Raw genomic sequence first — 23,163 nt, forward strand, 5'->3', positions numbered from 1 at the left:
CTATCAGGCTCGTCGTGACCGGCTCTTTTAAACTCCCCGGTAATGAAGATTTGCCCCAACGACTCCGGCGGAGTCTAATATGCCGCGTTATTCTCGTTACGATCATCGAGCACTTCGGGAAGAAACGAGTTATTCGAGCCGCGACTCGTCGAATGAGAATTACCGGCATGGCGCATTAGTGGCGATTTTATCGCTCCAGAATTCGCCGGGTGGCGCACATAAATGGTTTTCGTTTACCTACGCCCTTTTCGAGTCGCGAAATGCCGTTTGCGTAACGCCGGTCGGACAACCGCGGTCAGATAAATCAGACAAGTGCGACCACAGATATATAATTTTAGACCGACTCGATTCCCCGCGTTTTCCACTCGTCGCCTGATATCGATTCGCAAGTGCCCGAATTCCCGTCGATATATCTCCCATTAATTACAGGGGCTAAAAAGAACCCGAGGAAAAAATTCACCTCAATTAATTCCATCTAGGTCGAGGATTTATGCAAGTGTTGTACTCCAATAAATCGTCTCTCAGGGTATCATTTTAATATTTTTTCTTTCCCCCAGGCAAGCCGCACAGAGCTGGAGGATTAATCTTCTCCGGATGCTGCAAGGACACCACTCGCCACATTGTCGAATTCATGGATCGCGGAAAAAGGATCGATAACTCATCGACGCTGATCAACGATCGGTATGTGTAGGGTCTATGGATCCAGGCACTGATTCACTCGAAAGCGACGAGGAACGAGCAGGATGCAGCTGGAGGACCAAAAGGGTCCTCGGTGTCCAGGACACGCCGCGTCATATCGCGTTATCAAGAGCTACTCGTCACTCCACCCACCTCTCGCGATTCGCCGTTCGATTAATTCGCGACTCGCGAAAGCGGTTTCAAAGCCGCGTTTTACGCGTCCCCGCGGGTTGCGATCGCTGATAACGTCCGCGGTATCACCCGACGTATTCCTGATAGGTTTTCCGCACGCAATTGCCGACTGTCGCGGGATTTCCGTAAATTCCGAGCCGCGGAAATCGCCTGGAAAACGCACAGGAATCGGCGAGCCGTGACAACGGCAATTATTTACCGTCTGCGAATATAAGGATAATTTTTATCTATGTGCGCTATTTTAAGTTCTGATGATTAAGCCGAATTACGGCTGGATTTACTCCGATAAGATAATCATTTCTGCTGGCGAAAATTCTTACTTTTTTCCTCGGTGGTATATTTATTCGCTAATAAGCGTGTCCATTAAAAAATTTCACGTTATCGAGAATATGTCAGCGTCACTTTGAGGGAGTCGAAATTTGAAAGCATATCGCATGACGCGACTGTTTAATGGCTGATACTCGTCAGGAATGTCATCGGCGTATCACCACGTGTAGATAACCGAAAGTTAATGATAACACAAGAGGAAGTATATTTTTCTTTAATATCAAAAACGTCACTCGTTAGGATAGGGTATTACCGAGGACAGACTATAATTATGCGCAGAAGAAATTTAATATGGCAAGGAGACTTTCGAGACATTTTAAGAGAATGTCAGGAAGCTATAGAAAAAATATATCTCGAAGATGGCCGAAGTCGGGAAACTCGATCAAAGCCTCTCAAATTCCATTTCCATTTATATTTCCACGTCTTCGGTGGACAGACCAGCATCCTTATTGCCTCGGAGAAATTTAAAACTACTCGAGGCTGTCACAGAAACGTCGAATCGTCCGCAGAATTTCGATAACAGTTGCCGACAGTTCCCTCGAAGCACGCACGTACCGTGCCACGTACGTTTAAAAGGAACAAAACGAGCCCACGGCCAGTGCATCGCCGTCAAAGTGCATTCGTCAACTTGCACTCAGGTGCAGGAACCAAATGACACATCTCCTCTTCCCCAACTATAAGCTGCCACCGTGATGACGGCGACCCTGACGAGTTTCGACATCCTTGAATCAGCTGATCCATGGATTCACCTGCATTCCGATACGTGAAATTCCACGGCAAAGTCATCACCCTGGAGAGAATGCAGGTATTACCTCCTTGCATTTCGACGTACAATTAGCGAATATCAAGCACGACCTGCAGGTGCGACACGGTATATCAGAGTTCGGTGTCGCGTCTTTTATTCCTCTTCTTTTGGAAGTCGGCGTCGCGTCACCCCGGAAGTGCATATTCGCCGATTGTAAGCTCGCGAGAGTCTCTTGGAATTGCTTAATTAACCTATCCTTGCATTGCTTTCAGAGTGCAGGGAGTGCAGGTGGTCGCGGGGGTCGTGCAGCAGACGAAGCCCCAGGGCGGAGCGTTCGCTTATGGCTGCTCTAAAAGGAGATGCACGAGGACGCGCCTCTTTTTTGCCCCGTTACCCTTGGCCGTGTGTAACGGAGGTAATTCGTGCGCCTCGAAAATGCTTTCAGAGCCTCTTTTAAAAGGCTGGCTTTCCGTGTCTCGTATCCTCTCTCGTGCGTTTTGCTCTCTGTCTGCCTCAAGTAGCTATGCGCGACAACGAAGTGGCCAGGGCGAAAAATTGCCACCGCGTCCAGAGTCGTCCCCGATTCAGCCATTCCAGAAATCGAACCGCTAACGAACTACGATAATTACCGCACCACGGAATACCGAAGACGGACTAGAAATAATCGCGGAAAATGTCGTTCTGCCTGGAATGACTCGTAGCAGCGCGAAGGCGCCTAGAAAATCGACGGCGAATTTTTCAGCATTTTTTTCGGTCGACCCGATGCACCCATCAGTGCATCTGGTTTACTGCGCGCGAAACCTGCGTTGTTTCCATCGCTTTAAACCCAGGATTAGCGGGGGCATTAAAATTCCGGGATTAGAGAGGAGCTTGCAAGCTCGCCCTGCGGAAATCGCCAAGATTCGCGGCATTAGAGGCGTAACGACGTTCAGGTCTTACTAATTGGCTTTCTAGCTCTATTCTCCTCTTTCTCAATTTAAAACCTCTTTGCAATAAATTCAAGCCGCCGGAAAACGGGCTCGGTAGAAAATAACTAATGACTTTTTATTCTTTAATTTCAGGTGCTGCAGGGTTATTTACATATTTAATACCTGGGATTCTGGAGTGTGTAGTGCAGACTCGTAATGGCCATTTACACGTCAGGGTAAGGATACTAAAGTGCATCTCGCTCTCGTGATCGTGGATCCCTCGAAACCCGCGAATCTCGCGGAAGGACGTAAACGTGAAGCCTCCTCGTGGCGGGGTTTAATCTTGTCACCGCGCGAGTCGTATTTCCGAGTCGACGAGGGTGCAGACGTCGTCGTTTACGGGCCGCTTTAGCGTTTCAAAACAACCGATAAAATGCGAGGAGCGGGCGTAAGCGTTTATGCGAAGCCTGGAGCAGGGCAACCGAAATTGCACGAGCGACCTCGGCCAATCGTCGCCGGGAGTGCAGCCTCTTCTCCTGGGAGCAGGAGATCCTCTCCGGGTCCAGGTCTCTCGGTTGATGGGGAACGAATCGAGAATACGACCGCAGGAACGGTCTTAATTCCTCCCAAGATGTCGAATGCAACCTCGAGGTGCACCTCTACTCCAGCCCTTGAAGAAGACCAACGATATCGCTCGATTGACCGACCTAGTCGCCGGTTTTTATATTTTTTCACCAGGTGTCTTGTTTCTTTTAAGGTGGATTCTTAATTTGGAGGCATCCTGGTGCACTTGCACGTCCTCTGGAGAGATCGCTCGGCGACTAGACCGATCGTAAAGGACGGGTCGTGCCCTGACATAAAACTCGAGGAGCTCCTCGCTTAAACGAGGGGGCGACGCGCCTATGCGGTAAAAAGACACGCTCGCGCGAATAATAAACATCGCTAGCGCATATATCGGCGCGTTAACTGCCGATATAAAATGGAAAGAAATATACGCCGGTCGCCGCGCTCGCCGCAATTAATATGCCAGGCTCCGCGCTGTTCCCGGATGATTCACGGCGCGTCGTTTTCATTTCGCGTCATTAACGGGACGCAGGCGACATTTCCCTCGGAAAGCCGCTTTTTCCGCGCTTTTCCCCGGAATCGCCGCTTTTTGCTACGTTAGGCCGGATTCGCGAACTAACCGGATGGCGGATGACGGGACGGTGAGAATTAAAGGGACGAGTCCATCTAAAAAATTATCTGTCAAAACTTTCAATGGCTATTTATTTAACCCCTACTTTGGCAATTTTATTATGCATCAGAAAAATTTCTCTAGGCGTAGATTCGAGACTTTTGACAAACCGTGATTCGACAACCGAGGTCGATTTCCCGAAAGGCCAAGTTTCGCCCTCTTACCGGCAATCGATACTCCTGGCGCGCTCGGGAATTTCTCCCCTGGCCGGGGGAATAAATTTAACGTTATTTCACCGCGGAGGGCATTATTTCCCGATGCAGGGGTGTAAAAATCGAGCCTGAGACGAGGCTGCTGCGAGTGCTTGTTCCCGAGCTCTCGGTATCGCTCCACAAATTGACTCTCTCGAAGAAACGCCTTTTATTTAAATCGCAGCAATTTTTTACCCTCCTACCAGACGGCTAGATCGATACACCTTAATTCCATTCCTTGCTCTATAGCTGTATCTCAAATAATGCCCTTCTTCATTTCACGTAGTAAATGATAATAATTTTTCTTTCTATTTTTTTTCAGCGCTCCTCGTATTTTCTACATTACCTGCGCTAGAAATTCCCTAGCATCCTCCGTAGTGTAAGTCCATTATGCGTCGTTACGAGAGTCTCTGTTTGAGCGCGTTGCATCAGTAACGATGCCAAGAGTGTCGAGTAAACTTTAGTAGTCTCACGTGTACGGTGGATACCGCGTCGGAGTGGAATGGCTCGGTGTACTTGCAGTACTAACTGTTGCAGCTCGCAATTGTTCAACAGCCTGCACGGCGCGGAATCCACTACGGCCACTTGGCGGTACACATGTTCAAAATAAGCCCTCAAGGCGCTTCGATCAATTTTATAAGGCCCTTCTAATCGATGCCTAAGATGAAACTTCAAACGGCTTCGGGAAAAAATTCAATCACTAGCTTGAGGCCCTTCATTTTAATCTCAGCGCGGCACGTAGTAAATTCTTTCGCAGGGTTTATTTCATATTGAATTACGGATTGAATTACGGTAATTGCACCGATCATACCGTTTCCAAGCTCTCGGGAACTGCACGTGAGACGAAGAGACCGCGGAACTCTCTTAACCTCGGATTAACGCCGGGATTAAGGGTTGGAGGGAACTGAAAATTAGATATTGGACTAATGTCGAAATTTTTATGATTTTTAGATGTCGGAGCGAATGGGAGGATCTCAAGGGGGTCCGAGATTCGGGGAGGAAGATGCCGGGGAATTCTCACCCTCTTCAGGTACTCGATCCCATTAATCCGCTGGTTGTTCCCACTTATTGCGCCGCTTGAAAGTCGACCATGCTCCCCGGAATCCGCGTAATTAAGCGGCCGCCTTAGGAATAAATTTACACGACTTGTAAATCCTTCGGCGGGGATTAATGCCTCGCAATTAGCCGGTCCGTTTTCCCGAAAATGAAACCCACCCTCGAAGCGGCGTGTCCGACATTGCGAGATCACTCGGCAGAGCTTCCGGGTGAAGAACTCTTTCTGACAAAACTCATTAACCTTACGAGGCATGATTTAGGAATAACTCCGGCCATGAAACGTACCGTGATACATATTTTAGTTATACGACCATTCCCTAAACCCGAAACTTTTTACGAGGGTCCCAACGGTAGTCATATAAACTTCTCAAAGTTGGACCCCTGTGATTAGGAACGGAAAGTCCAGGGTTTGTTTCGACGAGTTGAAAGTACCATGAAAAGATGAAATAAATTCCTGCACTTTCCTATCGAACCAAAGAGTTCATCGAGGTGAAGGGAATAATTGTTCCTTAGGTCAAGGAAATATTTCTTTGGCTCGAGGGAATTTTTCCCTCGGGGTAGGAGGGTATTTCTCGGGGATCTCGGGATGAATCCTTGTCAACCGTTCCAGGGTAGCGTCGCGACGCCGGCCGGAGGGCACGTCTCTCACTCTGGAGCTCGATCACTCGACCTTAGGTTAACGACACCGTAACCCCCGTGGGGGTGCAGGAATGCGGCCCCTCATTTCTGGTCAGGGTGTAAAGGAAGAACAAATCGCGTGCGCCAGGAAAAGCTCGAGTTAATTCCGAGGGTTGGAGAAACTCGTAAAAGAGTGCGTGACCGTCGAGCTTGCAGGGGAGAGGGAGAGCGAGTGGGTGGTGGGTGGTGGGTGGTTCGTCTCCCTCTCGGAGGGAACCCTTCGCCAACGACGACAGGGTCGACGACGTACCCCTTTGTACGCAGAAAAAATCTCACCGAACTGAAGAAATATCTCTTCGGTTGAATGAAATCCTTTTTTGTAGTGCGTTTCGGAGATGGCAACCGAAAAAGTACAAGAAAATCGGAAACGGCCGATTCTCTCTCTCTCTGTCCTTCTTCCTCGCGTGGCGTTCGCATCTCTCCCTCTCACTCTGACTCTCTCTCCTGGAGCCACCACTTAAGCGAAACTGAATTAAAACTTTTAACTCGCGCTGCCTTCCCGGCTTCCGGCTCACCAATAAAGCAGAAAGTAGGGTAGAGCGAAACAATATTTCACCGTGGCTATTTAACTTTTCCAAAATCTTACGAGCGTACGTGCACGCCGCCTGGGGCGGCGATAAAAGCCGCGCCGGAACGGCCGCGACGAACGGGGAATAACGTACGCGTCGCGACGCCTCGCGCCGATTGGTCCATGGATTGTTTCGACCACTTTGTCGTAGACCCTTTGTGCGCCAAAGTCGAACCGGAAAGACTGATCCTTCGAGTGACGCCATTTTATACTTTGTTCGCCGTGGAAAAATGTCCTTTTTCTTTTCTGCACGGTTAAAAAATTGTAATAAATTCAGGAGGCATTTTTAGAACGTTCGGGTACCGTCGAGTGAGAATAATTCGACGAGAGGCCGGTTTTTGATCGGATTGGATTGCCCGAAATTTGGCCGATTTCTAGAATTCCCGGCATTCACTAAAACCGGCATCCGATGACCCCGGAGAACCTCTACCTTCGCTTTCTTTTCCTGCTCGACTTTAAGAAAGTGGCGCGTGGACGTTCTTTTCCTTTTTGCGTGCCAGGAACAGGATTAAAATATCTACTCGGATAAAAACGTCGGCTACGTGGTTAAATGCGGGATAATTTGTACATTGCTGCGAATTTAGCAATTTGGAGATAACCATGATGTGTTAATCGTTGAATGCAAATTTCCCATTAACGAGGTTCTCGTTAAAATTCAACGTTGACCCTGTATTCCGAATTTCTTAACGATAGGTAGGAGGAGAACTAGCGAGGGATAATTAAGAAACTAATAAATTTAATTAAAACTGACCATGTACAAAATAGACCTATAGAATGCAAGTTGACTTTTGGTTATTGGCTTAATCGTTCCATTTCTTCGAAGGTACGGGATAAGAATATCCGTCGTCATGGCCGCCTCCAAGGGAGGAACCGTCAAAGGAACCGGCAAAAGAATCCAGATTCCCAGATCCAACAAACGCCCCATGTCCACCGAAGTCGTGTCCACCCAAACCATGTCCACCGAAGTCGTGTCCACTCAAACCATGTCCACCCAAACCATGTCCACCAAGAGATCCGGCCGCAAGGGAACCGCCATACCCATCGAAACCGCCGTTCCCGAAAGAAATTCCGTTTCCACCAAAGGAACCACTGGATGGTCCAAACCCGGTCTCAATGGGTCCAGCAGCAACGTGACCGATGGGTTGGACGAAACTCTGGACAGGAACCGCCACGGGGACGGGGTGCGGAACGCGTACCTCCACTGGATGCGGAACGGGAACTGGCACGGGACGATCCACGGGGACGGGGTACGTCTTCGTCACTTCCACGGGGACCGGGTGCGGAACTGGAACCGGAACGGGTCGCCTCACCTCCACTGGGACCGGGTGCGGAACCGCAACGGGGACATTCTTCACAACCGGGTACGGCTGCGGCACGGAAACCGGCACCTTGACGAACTTGCTGACGACGGTGCTGGGGACGTTGTGCGTGCTGACGGAATGCCCCAAACCGTGTCCAAGACCGAGAGCCGAGCCATAGCCGATTCCGGAATCGTAGCCGGAGGAAATTCCGGAGCCGATTCCGCTGGCAAAGCTGGAAAGACCGAGACTATGTCCCGCGTATCCTCCGCCGTATCCTCCTCCGATTCCCCCGGAGATGATCCCACGTTTTTCATGGACCTTCGACGTCTTCGCGTCACCGGCGAATGCGGAAGCGGCCAATACGCATATCTGAAATTGCACGTAAGGATTTCTTATAGAGATTATACTTTTTTTATGCATTGTTTCTAGAGCACCTAGGTTTGTATCGATTATCCTATTGTTATTTCAGAGTTTGGAGGAGTGCTTTTCGATGGCGAAGAGGTTGGCGGTACTTACTAGGAAGGTCCTCATGGTGAGGTATGCTGTACGAGATGTCAGTCCTGAGTGTGTCCGGTCTCGGCGATCCTTGGCTTTTTATATGTCGGCCCCATCTCGGAAGATGACCACTTTCACTGCAAGGCTGATACAGCACGCCCTGCGATTTGGGGCTGGGTTCCATTCTGGTCCAGCCGATCCTCGTGAGTGATGTAACCGGAACAGCGACGTTCGAAAGGCGACCGGTTCGTTACACCTGAAGAGCGAACAAGAAGCCTCCCGGTAACGTACCTGAAACGAAATAATTATTCCTTCAACTATCAAAGTATGTCTTTGGTTGAATCACATTTTTTGAATGTATAATGTATGTAAAGATTACGTGAAATGATTCATATATGAGATAGGGACCCGGAAGGTCGGACCGCGAAAGCGAAACGCGAGAGATCTGCTCTTGAACACCCGGTGAAGGGCGAACCGCAGGACGTGCGTTTTTCGTCCGCGTGCGGTTTTTCGCTCGCGGTGAGAGGCGTTACCTAACTCGAAATCCCGGGTCGGACGTTAATATACTCCCTGGTAATATATTTCTCGCCTTGTAATCGAGTATTAAACGGGTTATTGGCCCCGCATTGCGGAATCGCTGCGTCCCCTGCGGAAAATCGGAAGCCACGTCGCGAGCCTCCGCTTTCGGCCGCCGCGGTCGGGAAGAATCGCGGGATTTATCGCAGGCGGAAAGTCCTGTTCGTAAATTGTGCGGACCCGTTTCTCCGCAGCGGTTCCGCGCGCGGCGGTGGGTCCCCTCGCGTGCGGGTGCCCGCCAGGGATTTCGAGCGATTGCGGGTCTTCTTGCCGCTTTTTTTTCCCTGCTTTTACATTTTATATATGGCCGTGAACGAGTAGGGGGCAGCTCGCTCTCCAAACTATGAAGGAATAACGATTGCTCTCGTTACTCTGAATTATTCACCGCGGGTTGAATTTTTTTATCTAGCAAATTTTTATTAACTCCGTCGTACGGAACATCCCAGAATTCTGACTAATTTATAAACGACGCTCTATGCCGTGCGACCGAACGAGTAGCCATTTAAATTTCCCCGTTTCCATAATTTAACCCGCCGAAGCGCGAAAATGATATTAATAAAACCCCATACTCTAATCGTGGGAGTTTGAGTCGGAGTGAAAGGAGATCGAGATACGAATCCGATGATTATACCGTGTAGAGCACTTTGTACAAGCGATTGTTTTACAAGAGAGCAAAAAGCCCTCTCCATTTAATTTAGCTCCAAGTCAGCTTCGCGGAATTCATTTTATTAAACCGTGAAGAGGGTGGTTTTAATTATAAGGCGAAATATCGAATGAGGTGTTAATTTCGGGGGTTAGGTCAGGTGGAGGACGTCGCGTTTCGAGAGGGTCGATACCCTGTACCAGGGATTTAAATCAATACTCGAGGGGGGTCTTGCCCTCCTCTGGATCATCGAAATCCGCGTCGCGTGGCTCGTTAATAATACCAGTTTCGCGTGCATTGGAGCACGAGGTGGTTTCGATCTCTCGAATCGTCGATAGTCTCGCCCACGGCGTGGCAGGCTGCTCGAAAAAAGCTCCCTTTGTCTCCGGCCAACCCCACGGCCCTTGAAACCCCGCCGAGAAATCCACCCCGGTTTTTCTCACCCCGAGACGGCTAATAACGTCGGCCTAACTTTTCCACTTTTTTCCTACGCAACATTTATCTCTCGATATTTAGACCCTGATAAGGTTGATATTTAGTCTAAGTGTCATCCTGTAACCCTTTGGTTGCGAAAGGTGTAGGTACACGTGCGACGTTTGGTCCAGTATTGCCTGCACGGGCGGAGGAATCTCGCCCTTAGCGGTAATGGGGTGAAAAATGATGAGAGGAATTTTTTTTTCCGGCGGAAACGCAAGGTTTCAGACTCTCGTTTCCAAGGTTCTTGGGTGAATCACGTCGGGTGGTTTATTTAATTTTTACGAGCGCAAGAGCTTGCGTGCTCGACGGCAAAAGTGGGGTTTCGTGAAAGCCGACCGAGTGAAAGGTGAGACCCAAGGAACCGCAAGCGTCGGGCATGAATCGCTTTACTTTCGCCGAGGAGGACCCGCCATTACTTTTTGGAGACAGGTGAGAATGCCGACTGCAGACCAGGGAGGGAGTGGCTGTAATTTCGACACGGTATCGCGAGAAAAAAAAAAAATCGCCCGGTGTCATCGTCTCGTTAAATTAACAGCAATTGCGTGTATATAGATATAATACAAAACCCGTGCAATTAGAAGTTTGACGTTTTCAGGAGGAACGAGATCTGAAGCGCAGCTAAATATCATCCGAAGGGGACAAAACGTGTATTATCTTCAGCTGGAACACCGGAAGCGCTTTTCGAATAACGCGGCCGATAATTGACACGTTTGCGCCGCAATCTCCTCGTATTGATCGGAAATCGATTCTTTTGTCCCGTCGGTTGACGTCACCGGACAAATTTATCGATGTACCGCGGTCAAATTCTGGTTTTGCCGACATCCCACGAGGTCGATGTTACACTTTCGCCAGCGAAAACCGCATGTTACGTTGCGAACATTTTTTACGCCCTCCCCGGAAAACATGTTTTCGATGTTCCCCCCTCTTTATCACAATTTACAGTCGGATTTATCACCCGGAGGATAATTCACTCAAGACGGGAGAAAAATTTTAAATCACTTTCCGAATGGAAAACCCGCGACGGAAAATTATCAGCATTCACGAGCGAGCGAGCAAAAGTGGGATAAATCGGCGAAAGGCTTAATCGATCGTTAATTAAAATTCCAGTCTATAATTATTCCCCTTGGAATATCAGGGAATCGGACAATAAAGGCGACCGGCCGTTAAAAATGAAGATTTGAGCCGATTGGCGTGCTTTAATGGCGGATTGTTAATTTCTTTTCTAGTTAAACCGATAAAATATTCCGACCGAGTTCTTTTCGGCGTTCGGGGCAAATTGCAAGCTCCGGTGTTTCACGTTCGACTCGGTGCAGTATGCAGTCCGCGATATGCACATTCGATGTACCTGAGCTCGAAACGCATATTCGAATCCGCGGCTCGCGATGCAAATGCCAAACTCAAATTGCAGGATCGCAGAGGTGGGTACAAAATGGCGATGCTTTTGTGTTTCCCGTAACTCCGCGTTGTTGGAAACACGTGCTGCTGGGTGGAGGTCTGTTCTCCATTCATCGACTTCCGGAATCGTAGACGCTGGCCTCCGGGACTCCAGGATGCACTTGCGGGTCCAAAAAGTGAAACGGAAACCGCGCAAATCGCGTAATTCGAGTTTTCCGAAAAGGGGATTTGTGCCCATAATTATGAAAGTGGTCTAAGTCATATATTTTTTGTTTCGAAATAACATTGAATTAATTTCGTTTGAAATAATATGGCGTGAAATAACTGATAAACTCATTTTTTTTTTAATTTCGACTTAGACCACTTTCATAATTATGGGCACATATGTGCCCATATGAAAGTGGTCTAAGTCATATATTTTTTCTTTCGAAATTACATTGAATTAATTTCGTTTGAAATAATATGGCGTGAAATAACTGATAAACTCATTTTTTTTTTAATTTCGACAGACCACTTTCATAATTATGGGCACATTTCTGGCACTCCGAGAGAGCCTGAAAATATCCTAAGGACGGTCCCCGACCTTCTGGGGAAATCCCTCGCATTGGTAATAATTAGAGGTGTCCTTTCCTCTTTCTTGGCACATTCGGCAAACCCTTGTTCCTTTACGACCCTTCCAGCCGCCTCTCTTTCTCTCTCGGGCCATAATCCTACTCAAGGATACACGGCGAGGACGTCTTCGGGGTGGGTCCTTGGAAGCATCCCGATTTCCCTCCGCAAATCCGCTCTCGTCCTCGTCGTCGGTCGCGATTTACAGGGAGGAACGTAAATAAAGAGGGACTGTACACTTGGGGAGGGAATCGCAGAGTCGACAAAGTCAATTCCCCGAGTTAGGATAAAAGGTTTCCTTCCTCTTCGGGATCCTCCCCGAGCCGCTCCTCTTAATGCAGGTCGACCTGGCTATTTTTAAGAGGAGTACACATTTTTCGCCCATTCCCGCCACCCCGTTTCATCTTGGGGATTTTTCTTCGTATTTTTCTTCCTGCGTAAAACTTGCTTTCCAAAATGGCCGAGGCGGAGGCGCCGCTCGCGATCCAAACGGAGGGTGCTCCTGTTTTCCTTCCGTTTTTATCGAAACCCATGGCGGCCAAGTTTCGCCAAATTGCCGACGATTCGAGAACTGCTCCATAACCGAAATGAATTCCTACGAGCTAGAGGGAGGGTCTGTAAAGTGCGACAAACTCGCATCGGCTGGTAATCGCGTTAAAAGGCCGCGGGGCGGATTCCGCGTCTCGCTTTCGTAATTTCGGAACTTCCAGGCGGTTTTGAGACTCGACAGAGCGGAATTCTTTAGAAATTCCCGTATCTGGAAAACACCATTATCGCGTTTTCCCAAGTTTCTATTTTTTTTCAATTTTTTTCTCAGCACTTCAGAGGGCACGAGAGAATTTTTCGGAAATTTAGAGAGATCCGCAAAGTCGGAGGGAATTATTCTCCGGTGACGGTAAAGTCGTTTGCGAGCTTAATCGAATCCCAGCTGGGTTTAAAGGAGTAAAAGCGATCGAAAATCACGGAAAGGCGATGACGAGAGCTCCGGTTCTCGAGCACAATGGCGAATGCCACTCGTTATGGCACGTAGGGCGACGGTTTCATTGTCTAGACTCTAGGTACTGTAGACTGATGCCTCAGCTTAATTGGAGTGTTACATACTCGTCTCCCTCGCTTCTCTCTCTCTCTCACTTCCTTCCAGCATCCTCCTCTCGGTCCATCCCCCTTCTCGGTGTCGGCACGACTCGTGCCGAAAGTCCTCTCGGGAGCTCTCTCGATGAATTAATCTTTCCCGTTCCCTTGGCATCCTCTCTTATCGATTACATATCCTGCCGCGAAGGACTGGGAATTATCAGACATCGGTAAATCGATTTAGATCGATCGGAGGCTGGGAGGGCCCGAAAAGCCATGAAATGATATATTATCCCACGGTATGAAATTAACGTCCCTCAATATTCTCCCTCCTCCACCCGGTGACATTTTATTACGTCTCTAAATATCAAAGGTAAATGGCAGGTCGAGTCTTACCCGAACAATGCCCTCGTTCGAATAAGTGCAATGTCGTTCGAGCGGAAAACGAGCGACCGGGAAAACCTTTCGAGTCGATCGTTCCTTTCGCAAAGTGCAAAGTAGGACTGGGCACCTTTCTTACTTTTTAAACGGGTTCCACCCTGGATTAGGAAAGTCCCGCGGAACCGTAGAGTGGATCGGGGGTTCATCAATTGCGACGAAATTGGGTAAATCTTTGACTCCACTCTTGGACGAAGTGCAGGAGGGACCTCGTCGGGGCTCGGAATACTCCGGACACCCACCCGGGTACTAACCTCGGTTAGAGGTGCTTAACCCGAAAGACACTTGACCCACTGTACCGGAAGTCGAGGGAGTCTCTTCTCCGGAAGAGGCCGGATGAACTCTGTCGCCTCTTTCACGAAATTTCGAATAGAGCTCGACATCGCAATTTTATAATGATCTCGTAATAACGCTAACTACGGGTATTTTATCGTGGAAATGGAAAACTTGGAAAATCTGAAAAATCTGAAAAATCAGAAATATCGTCGCCGACGAGCGCCTCCACCTCGCAAGGGCCGGAAGAGAGGAAACGAAAAAAGGGAACGGCGAAAGCATTTGCCGAAAGTTCGGCTGGCTTTTCCATTTTCTTTTTCCGTTTTGCCAACGCCTTTGTTCCGGGCTCGCGCGCCTGCACGCGGTAATTAGCGGGAAACGCAATTACGGGCATTTAATTAATACAACTCGTCGGTCACACCCTCGACTCGAAATTGCCGCGTTTTCGGCAGGGTGCAGACCGCCTCGCCTCGCGGTAGGCTTTGGATTTAATTATGCGATGAGACGTTTTTCCCTCTTTCCTGGCTCGGCCGCTTTTTCCTTCCGACGACGCCGGCGACGCCAGGCGTCGCCCCGAAAACTCCCCCTTCCGACCGAGCACTCGTCCTCCGGGGCCTGGAAAAGGGTCGGGTCTCCAAATCCACCCTTTGCGACCCGCTCACCTCCCTTTTTCCTTCTTTTTCCCTGTCCCCTTCTTTATTCTTTCTCTCTTCTTTTTCCTCGGGCAAAGGAACGCCGTTCAACCGGCGCTCGGATTAAAACCTCCCCTGGTCATTAAAATACTTCCCAGGTCATTTTCTAAATGATGTCTCTTTCATTGGAAATTCCACGATTTTTTAATGTTAACCAGGCGGTGAATTTCAGCAACTTTGAATTTAGTGGAATTTTTTCCTGTATATTAGATGTTACGGTCTTGAGAGGGAATTTTCGCGCTCTCGACGTGTACCGCGTCCGCGGAGAATTTCGGATTTAATTATAGCTTAATTATGCGATGAGTCGTGTTTCCGAGTTTTTCTTCCGAGCTTGCCTGGCTTCCTTTTTCTCCTTTTAATTCGTCGGGGTGCAGAAGCACCGCGAACTGGGCGCCGTTCCGAAAAAAACTCTCCTCTCGAGTACCTCCCTCTTGGAGTGCAAGGGAGGAACGTTTTCTCGAAATTTCTTCTTTGAACATGAAATATCCGCGTTTACAGTTTCCTTTTTCCCTTTTTCCCCTTGGAGGGAAAGTCTTTTTACAAAACATAAAAAGTCCCCTCTTACCCTGCAGGATTGCAAGGAATATAACCGATTTATTCACATTAATAATTATATTTCTGTAATTACGCACGACGGTAATTCCACATTTAATTCCACAAAATTATGAATCACGCGTTCGCGAGAATGCATTGTGCAATCTATGACCAGGCTTCCTTATAAAAATGTAGGATTCTCGAATGGATCGGGTTCTACTCTTCTTTATGACATGACACGTCGCGTCAAGGACCTGAATATTAATAAGCGAAAGGTGAGAGATTTCAATCTCCCAAATTGCAAATTTTTAAGAAACAGGTCGCCGGGTCGATGTCACTTTACTCAACCCTCTACTTTTAGTACATTAAAAAAAGAAAAAGAAACGTGCATTGCGACATCGAAATATTGCCAGGGAATAAGTCGAAATAAATGTCAGGTCTTGAAAAAATCTTTCCGTCTTCCGGGCAGAAAATTTGTATTTGTAATAAACGGCGTCTTTTCCATTTCTCGAGGCGGTTCCAACTTGCTATTCTTGCAGTCGATGAGAATTCAACCGATAGCGGTGCTTCTCGGTGCGTTAGATACGGCTGAGACACTCAATTTTCCTCCTCGAACTGCCAGGAATCGAGTTGGTATTCCTAAGAATTCCTCTTCTCCGCCATCTCCTGTATTTTCCCGACAATTTCGCGTATTTTTATTCCTCCGGGATTTCTGATTGTCGTTCCTTCCACGGCGAGGTAAAAATGTAATCCGTTCCCACGGGAACCCCGGAGAGATAATTCCCCCGCCGAATTTTCCACCTCTAAAAATTGACATTCTCGCGAATCCAAGATCATTCTTTTTACCTTTGAGACACCTGATAAACTCATCAAAGTCGCGCAATACGAAAATCTTTCCTTATTCGGAATTTCAGGGGGGAAAGAAAAGATAAGGCCTTCTATCTTGAAAGACCTTTCGACTTCGTAATTTGCATACTTTCCAATTTGGAGTAATTTATTGATGAGATTAAATCGCAGTTATCTTAATTTACGCCTACTGACCGAAATGTCGTTTCGAGAGATGTCTATCGATACATCGATTAATCGGGAATCTCAAAGGAATTGTGAAATTCCGAAATAATGGGCGTAGGAATGACTTACCTCGTTTGACAAGAAATATTTCTTATCAGGCCCAAAATATTTATTATCAAGCAACCCGAATATATTTATTACTTTTACATCAGTCGACGAGTTAATCGCGATCGAACCTCGCTTTCATGATCGACGAGGAATTGGAAATCGCGAAATGGTCGATACGTTTCGCAGCACTCGAGGTTGGTATGTTATTCCAGTTTCGATCGCAATGTCCGCATGCCTGTCTCAAACTAGTACATATACGTTGTACTCACACGGTACCGAACACCCGTTTCGTTCTCTATGCACCATAAGTAACAACCGAAGCATGAATTCGCAAAAGAACGTAGATACACGACGCTGGATATTTCCGCCCTGTTGCCATCGCGAAACTTCGCCATCTCTATCCGCCGGTTCTTCCTCTAGATTTACCAGAAAAAGTCTAGAAACACCGTAGAAACGACCTGGGTCTCCCACAAATATGATTCAACTCCGAAATTCAATGATAAGTCATTTAGATTAATTCCGAGGTAGAGCTGCTCGAATCACGATTCGGTCTCTTAGTAATTGGGCCCGCTTTTAATTAGCGTCTCCGAAATTTAAAGATAAGTCATTTTAATTAGCAACTCCGAAATTCAATGATAAGTCATACCGATTCGCAACTCCGAAATTCAATGATAAGTAATTTCGATTAATTCCGAGGTAGAGCTGCTCGAATTACGAATCGGTCTCTTAGTAATTGGACCCGCTTTTAATTAGCGTCTCCGAAATTTAAAGATAAGTCATTTTAATTAGCAACTCCGAAATTCAATGATGTTATTTCGATTAGCAACTCCGAAATTCAATGATAAGTCATTTCGATTAGCAACTCGGAAATTCAATGATGTTATTTCGATTAGCAACTCCGAAATTCAATGATAAGTCATTTCGATTAATTCCGAGGTAAACTTGCTCGAATTACGAATCGGTCTCTTAGTAATTGGGCCCGCTTTTAATTAGCGTCGGTGTTTTTTGAGAAACGAGACATGTCGAGGCGAACGAGGTACTCGGCTAATTTCCCACTTTGCGCGGGGGATATTTATTATGTCTCGAATATCGGAATTAATATAATGCGTCGCTCCGGTTGGGCGTTTCGGGTTTCCCCTGAAAAATCGAGACCGATCGATCAGGTTGTTTGTCGAGAGGTCGAGGAAGGAAGTGCAATTGCTCGACAATCGGCGTAATGGTGTTTGTCGAGTGGCCCCTCTTGGAGATCTCCGAAGCCATGGCGAAGCGACTCTCCTCTCTCGGGATTTTCGGCTCATCCGTGGGAAAGTTATTAATTAACATAAAAATTGGAGGCGAAGTAATCAGGGAGGTCCGTGGAAAAACGGGGGCGGTTTTCTGAACCGGATGGAGAGCCCGGGGTAATTTAATTGCCCTTTAAACGCAGCAAAATTTACCGGAAGAAAGGGGATGAAAGCCCTTCCTCGGGGAGCGGAAAAGGCGCAAGTATTTTAATTCCGAATTCGCCCAGGAGACCGGCTGAAATATCGCCCAAGGCCGAACTCGGAATACGCCGGAAATAAATCTCAAGGGACGTTTATCTACGTACGCACCCATTCCATGGGGTAATTTCATTTCTTAATGGCGCCTCTTGTACGGGAATTCCTGCTCCTCGATGCGATTCGGTTTCGCCGTTCTCGAACTCGGTTTTCTATTTTTTTTTCGGTATTAATTCATGACATTTTCAGGGTGTCGTTCTCCATAGAGGGGCCCATAGAACCCCATACCATACGTTCTTCTCCCCCTGGATCAAGCGAAATCCCATTTCTGGAAGGTCAACCATCTCGGGTTGCACTCCTCGGTGGAAATTGTTTCTCGGCGTACGCACGAGCAGAATGCCGCAAAGTTCGACGGCGAATCGGGGAAACTTAAGTTTAATTACGGAAAGAGCTGGCAAGGGAACAATGTGCCTGTGAAACGAGTTCGTCTAGCGCACGTAGGTACACCGGCAACTTTCCGTTTCCATTTTCCTGGGTTCCATGGGTTCCATGGGTTCTGGCCGATCGACGCTCGCTTTCGCCTCCACCCCGGAGAGGGGTGGAGGGAAGCCGCCAAAGTTCTAGACCGAACGCCAGATTGGAGCTGCCATTCTATCTTTACGGAGTTAGCGACCCTCCTGTTCTCTTACTCCGAGGGTTCCCCTTGTACAAACGCGTCTCGCTTAGCTCGGCGTTCCGGGTTTCCAAATAGAGTTCTAAATCCAGTAAGTTACGTCAGAAACGAAGAGAAATTCCCGGTAACCTATCGGTCATTTCGCCAAAGCCTTTTTTATCGAGGAATTATGAGAATTTGAATTTTTCAACAGAGCGAACGAGAGGTTTCGATTAGCTATAGAGAAACATCGTAGAGGGGAATTTCCGTTGTACGTTCTCCATAGCCAATGAAAACCTCCCGTTCGCTTCGTCGCAGAATGAAATATCAGTTCGTTTGAAACAAATCCCATGGAACTTTCCGTGAAGTTGTACATACGTGAATATTTTTAGCTGGAGGTAAATACCACCCTATAATCAATATTTTTTAATAGTAATTATTACTCTTTAGCTTGAACTTTGAAGTTGATTGAGAAAAAAGAAAAGTTATTTAAACGAAGAAACCTAAAGTATAAATAACAAAATTAACGTTCTCTTAAATTCTCAGTTCCCGGTAACTTGCGGTATGTTTCACAGTTACCTTCTCCAATTTAATGTTAATTTTCGAACTCTATTTCCAAATCGACTTCGACGACCAACTTTTGCATCCCGTGGAAGGACCTCACCGGAGGACATCCCTGAATTTAGGGGGAAATCCCTAGATGAACTTGGATGGCGAAAAATCCGAGCTGACCATGAATCCGACCTCGAGATGTCGAGTTTTTCCGATTCGCCGACTTTCGGCGACTCTTCCCAGGAAAGTTCAGTCCAGTCCGATGATGGGTGGCAAGTGGTCGCCGAAAGTACCGCCCAGCTTAACGCCGGGACTTATGGGGTCCTTTCGAATGGGGATTCGGGTGCGCGGTCTGCGTGAAATTGTCCTGGATTTCGCCGGCGCCATGGCTCGTTGAACGACTCGCGACTTTCTCTTCGTCCCTTTTGTAGAAAGAGTTTATTTATGTTAAAAGTCCCGATTCACCGAGAGAGTCAGGCGACGGATCTGCGCAAACTCTTCCATGGTTTTTATTTATTCCTCTTCGCCTCCTCGAAAACATGTTCAGATAAAAAAAAAGATCTTCGTATCAATTTTGGACAATCGGGGGAGAAGACGAGTCGGGAGTTAATTCCAGGACGTTGAGGAAATCCTGCCCTCCGTTCCCGAAATTAATAAAGTCCTTCGGGGGGCGGGAACTTCTTGATATCGGCTGGCGGAAATACATCGAGGAAGGCGATTTCCGCTTAGCGTTCTCCAATAATACTCCGCGGAATCTTCGGAAATCCCTTAGCTTGTAAAATCGAGTCTCCCTCTCGCCCAGTTTCTTTCCCCATTTCCGCATTCTCCTCCAACCCCCATGAGACCCTGTGCCCATCCTTTCGCCCTTCGAAAATCTCTTTCCCAGGCTCCAAGAAATGCAACTCTCCTTGGGGAATTAATTGCGTCGTAAAACGTAGATTCAAATCCGTGCCTCAAAGAAGAGCTGCTCCTTTTCTTCCGGGGAAGGTTTTCCCAGGATGGTTCTCATCTCGGCTGCAATCAGTGTCGCAAATTGCTTGCAATCGCCTCTGCAATTAATTCCGGCTCATCCCCTGCGGGGATTTATTATTCTCAATAATTCCGTAATATCTTTCTCGGGAGGACAACATTTCCGGTCCGCGTCGACGAGGTTTGACGTCGACGTCGACCTGCCTTATTTCCGGGATTCTTCTAATTTCGCTTTTAACTAAGAGGCTGCTTTTTCCCTGCGTTGTTCATCCGCTTCTTTGATGTCGCGCCGGGAGTTTACTTAATGGTGACAGTGTTCATTCAGCCGCTGAGAGAGGACATTCCTTCTTGCCGCTAAACAATCTCCCGGAAAAAAACGGTCGCCATTTTGCCGGCGAATTTCCTCTCACGGCCTCTCCGGAATTCCCATAGAGTTATGAATTTTAATACGGCAAAGACCCAAGGGGTGACTTTATTTAAATCCTGATTAAAACCATCCGATATCGCCATCGCCGTTAAAACGAGGATTCTTTCAACGAATGTGTATAATTCCATGAAAACGACGTACCCAATGTTTAACGACTCGGAAAATTGTAAAAACGCGACGAAGAACGTGGCAGAATAAATGAATGCCCTCGTTCTTCGAGTTAACCCCGTCGGATATATTTCCAGAGGGCAACATCCCATGGAAGAGGCGAAATGAAAAGGGGGTAGTTTAAAGAAATTTCCCCCCGGAAAAAAATGCAAGGAAAAGGAATGGGACGAAAATCGACGAGGAATACTCCAACGAAATATCTCGATGGGGGACGATCGAGGCGACATAATACGTGCGAATAACTTATAACTGGGAAATTCTCGAGTTTTACAATTTTCAGGGGAGGCAAGAACAGAGTTTCCCCGAGTTTAAATGGCGAAGTCGAGAAGACGAGGACATCGACGAGCAGAAGTGGAGGCGGAGGTTATGGAGCAGCCAATGGCCGTTCAAACTTTTGCATCAGGAAATTCTTTCCGGGCCTCTGGAATATCTGCGATAAACTTATAAACTTCTGGGAGTGTTTCATTATGTCCTACCTACTAAATAACTGCTTACGCTCACATCCAGGGTGGAGTGGAGGTGTTACGATCCCCCGTAAATTTTGACGGTGGTACAAGATACTCCAACATGGCCGTCCATATTATTAACGTTAACGGCGAGAAGCACGTAACGGGGGGGAATTACAAGGGAACTTCCCCGAGAAAAATACTAGAGCGATCCTGAATTTTTCTGGGGATGCTCCTTCGAAACTGAGATTTTTTATTCCCTCCGATATGCCCGAGTGCCAGCCCTTCGCTTTCAGGGAAAATTCCTACATAGAATCCAGAGGGTTGTCCGAAGCTCTTTTTTTAGTCCTTTTAAATCCAATCGAGCACTCTCCCGATTCTTTTGACGGACATGTCCAGATTTATATCCCTTTTCGGGACTACGTCGATTACGGGAACAAGGATATCATTTTTTTTTTCTTCTGGGGAACATCCCTCGACGCTACACCTTTATTCAATTTCTCTGGATGGGAGGACGCGTCCGGTACTATCGGCAATTTCAATCAACAAATTGACTGGCTCAATTACTTCAACCCTCCAACCCCATCCCTTCGTCTTCGGGAAAAGGAAGAGGCGCAGAGATGCGATTCCCTTGGACGAGCCTAGCTCTTGGGAATTTATTTCCTGAACGTCGGGAGGACTTTCGGACGCCTGGCTTTTTTTTAACTCTTCTTGAAAGCTCGATTCAGGGAGTGGAGTTAATTACCGGACGCACCGTGTCATTATTAATTATTATTACAGTCGTGGCTGGTCTAGAAATTTCATTTAGGGGCCGAAGGGTTGATTTCTGAGGTACAAGTTCGAGGTAGACGAACAAGATGCACTTCTTCAGAATTTCTTGCAAATCGCGACCGACCGGCGTTATTGCCCGACCTCGAACTTGCTCCTCTCGGAAAACTGATTTTCCGACTCGAGAGGACGTAACAGGGGAGGGGGAGGGAGAAGCTTTAGAGGATCCGCGGTCGGTCAAGAACCGCAGGATTTCCAACCACGAGAGTGCCTGGTCGTCCACTCGATACACTTAATTATTTATCGAGCGTGCGGTGAAGGAGCCATTCGAAAGAACGAGCTCGCCGAGTTCGATCTCATTTTCCATTTCCCGACCGAACCCACACACCTTCCTCCTCTTTCCGCAAACTCCACCCAATCGGAAGGAATTTCTTCAGCTCGGAAGTTGATCCTCCTCGAGTAATTTTATAATGCCGGAATTCACTTCCTCTCTCCGAGAGAACAACAAAAGCTCGAGGAAGATCGAAGATACGTCATTAAAAATTCCAGCGGATTTAAAACAATCTTAACCATGAATTAATAAACATTTATAATAAATTCCTCATTCTATATCGCCGCGTAGAAAAAATGAATACCCTCATACGCTGAATCTATACGTGTTGTAAATTTTATTTCAAGATTTAATCAAATTTGCAGTACTTTCTTTACATGGTAATGGCGAAAAGAAGTATTTCTCGTCATACTTTGATACGATTTACGTATCTAGATTGATAGCAGACCTTTAAGGTGGAGGACGGTATTTCTTTCGCCATCAAGTCGAAATAAGTGGCGGCGTTTCTTTGATCTCGGATATATGCTCTGCCATGTGACATCGATATTGCATATCGATTCTATCGAGGGCTCGAAGTCGATCCATCCTCGGCGCGTTGTTACAGGGCGTAAAATCGGGCGTGACAAACCGCTGGCGGTTTTTCTGCTTTTCCGCCGTTTTGCTCCAGTTTTTCTCCTCTCCGCTCGACTTTGCCACGTCGGCCGGCTCGAATTGTCTGATGCATATTTAATTAATTCCTGGGAAGCGTCTGCAGAGAGGCGAAGCTCGCACGAAGACGTCTTCTCGCCTCGAGATTTCGGTATTCGACGAGGCACATGCGAGGTACTCACTCATTGCTCTTAATTATCCAATTTCTGCAGGTTGATTTGCGCGGAGAGAACACTGCGAGGTGACTCGTGACCTCTGGGAAAATTTGCATCCGACTGGCATTCGAATGCATCGGATCTTGCATGTGTGCATCTTCGACATAATGACGCGATGAAGCACGTGACACTCCAGGGGGGGTCTAATTACCGGATTTAATGACCTTCGTTAACCGGGTTGAAACGGACGCGGTGATTCCTCCGTATCTCGCGGGGAAAAAATCGTAGCGATTCGCTCGACCACTTATTTTCAAGGTAATAATTAGATCTTTAAGGAAGGTATGGACAATAGTGCGGAAAATATTCAGC

General features: G+C 47.4%; 1 protein-coding gene across 1 annotated transcript; it reads right to left on the reverse strand.

Annotated features, from left to right (window-relative positions):
• Positions 1-7,377: 7,377 nt before the first annotated feature.
• On the reverse strand, positions 7,378-8,430 carry LOC105704297 (chorion protein S38). Its single transcript, XM_012433383.1, has 2 exons — positions 8,395-8,430; positions 7,378-8,247 (listed from the first exon to the last, which is right to left on the reverse strand). The coding sequence occupies exons 1-2, from the start codon at positions 8,407-8,409 to the stop codon at positions 7,378-7,380; spliced, it is 885 nt and encodes a 294-aa protein (XP_012288806.1). The 5' UTR covers positions 8,410-8,430.
• Positions 8,431-23,163: the final 14,733 nt, after the last annotated feature.

This window comes from Orussus abietinus, unplaced genomic scaffold, assembly GCF_000612105.2.
Source record: "Orussus abietinus isolate OABI.00-Male unplaced genomic scaffold, Oabi_2.0 scaffold40, whole genome shotgun sequence".
Taxonomy (NCBI): domain Eukaryota; kingdom Metazoa; phylum Arthropoda; class Insecta; order Hymenoptera; family Orussidae; genus Orussus; species Orussus abietinus.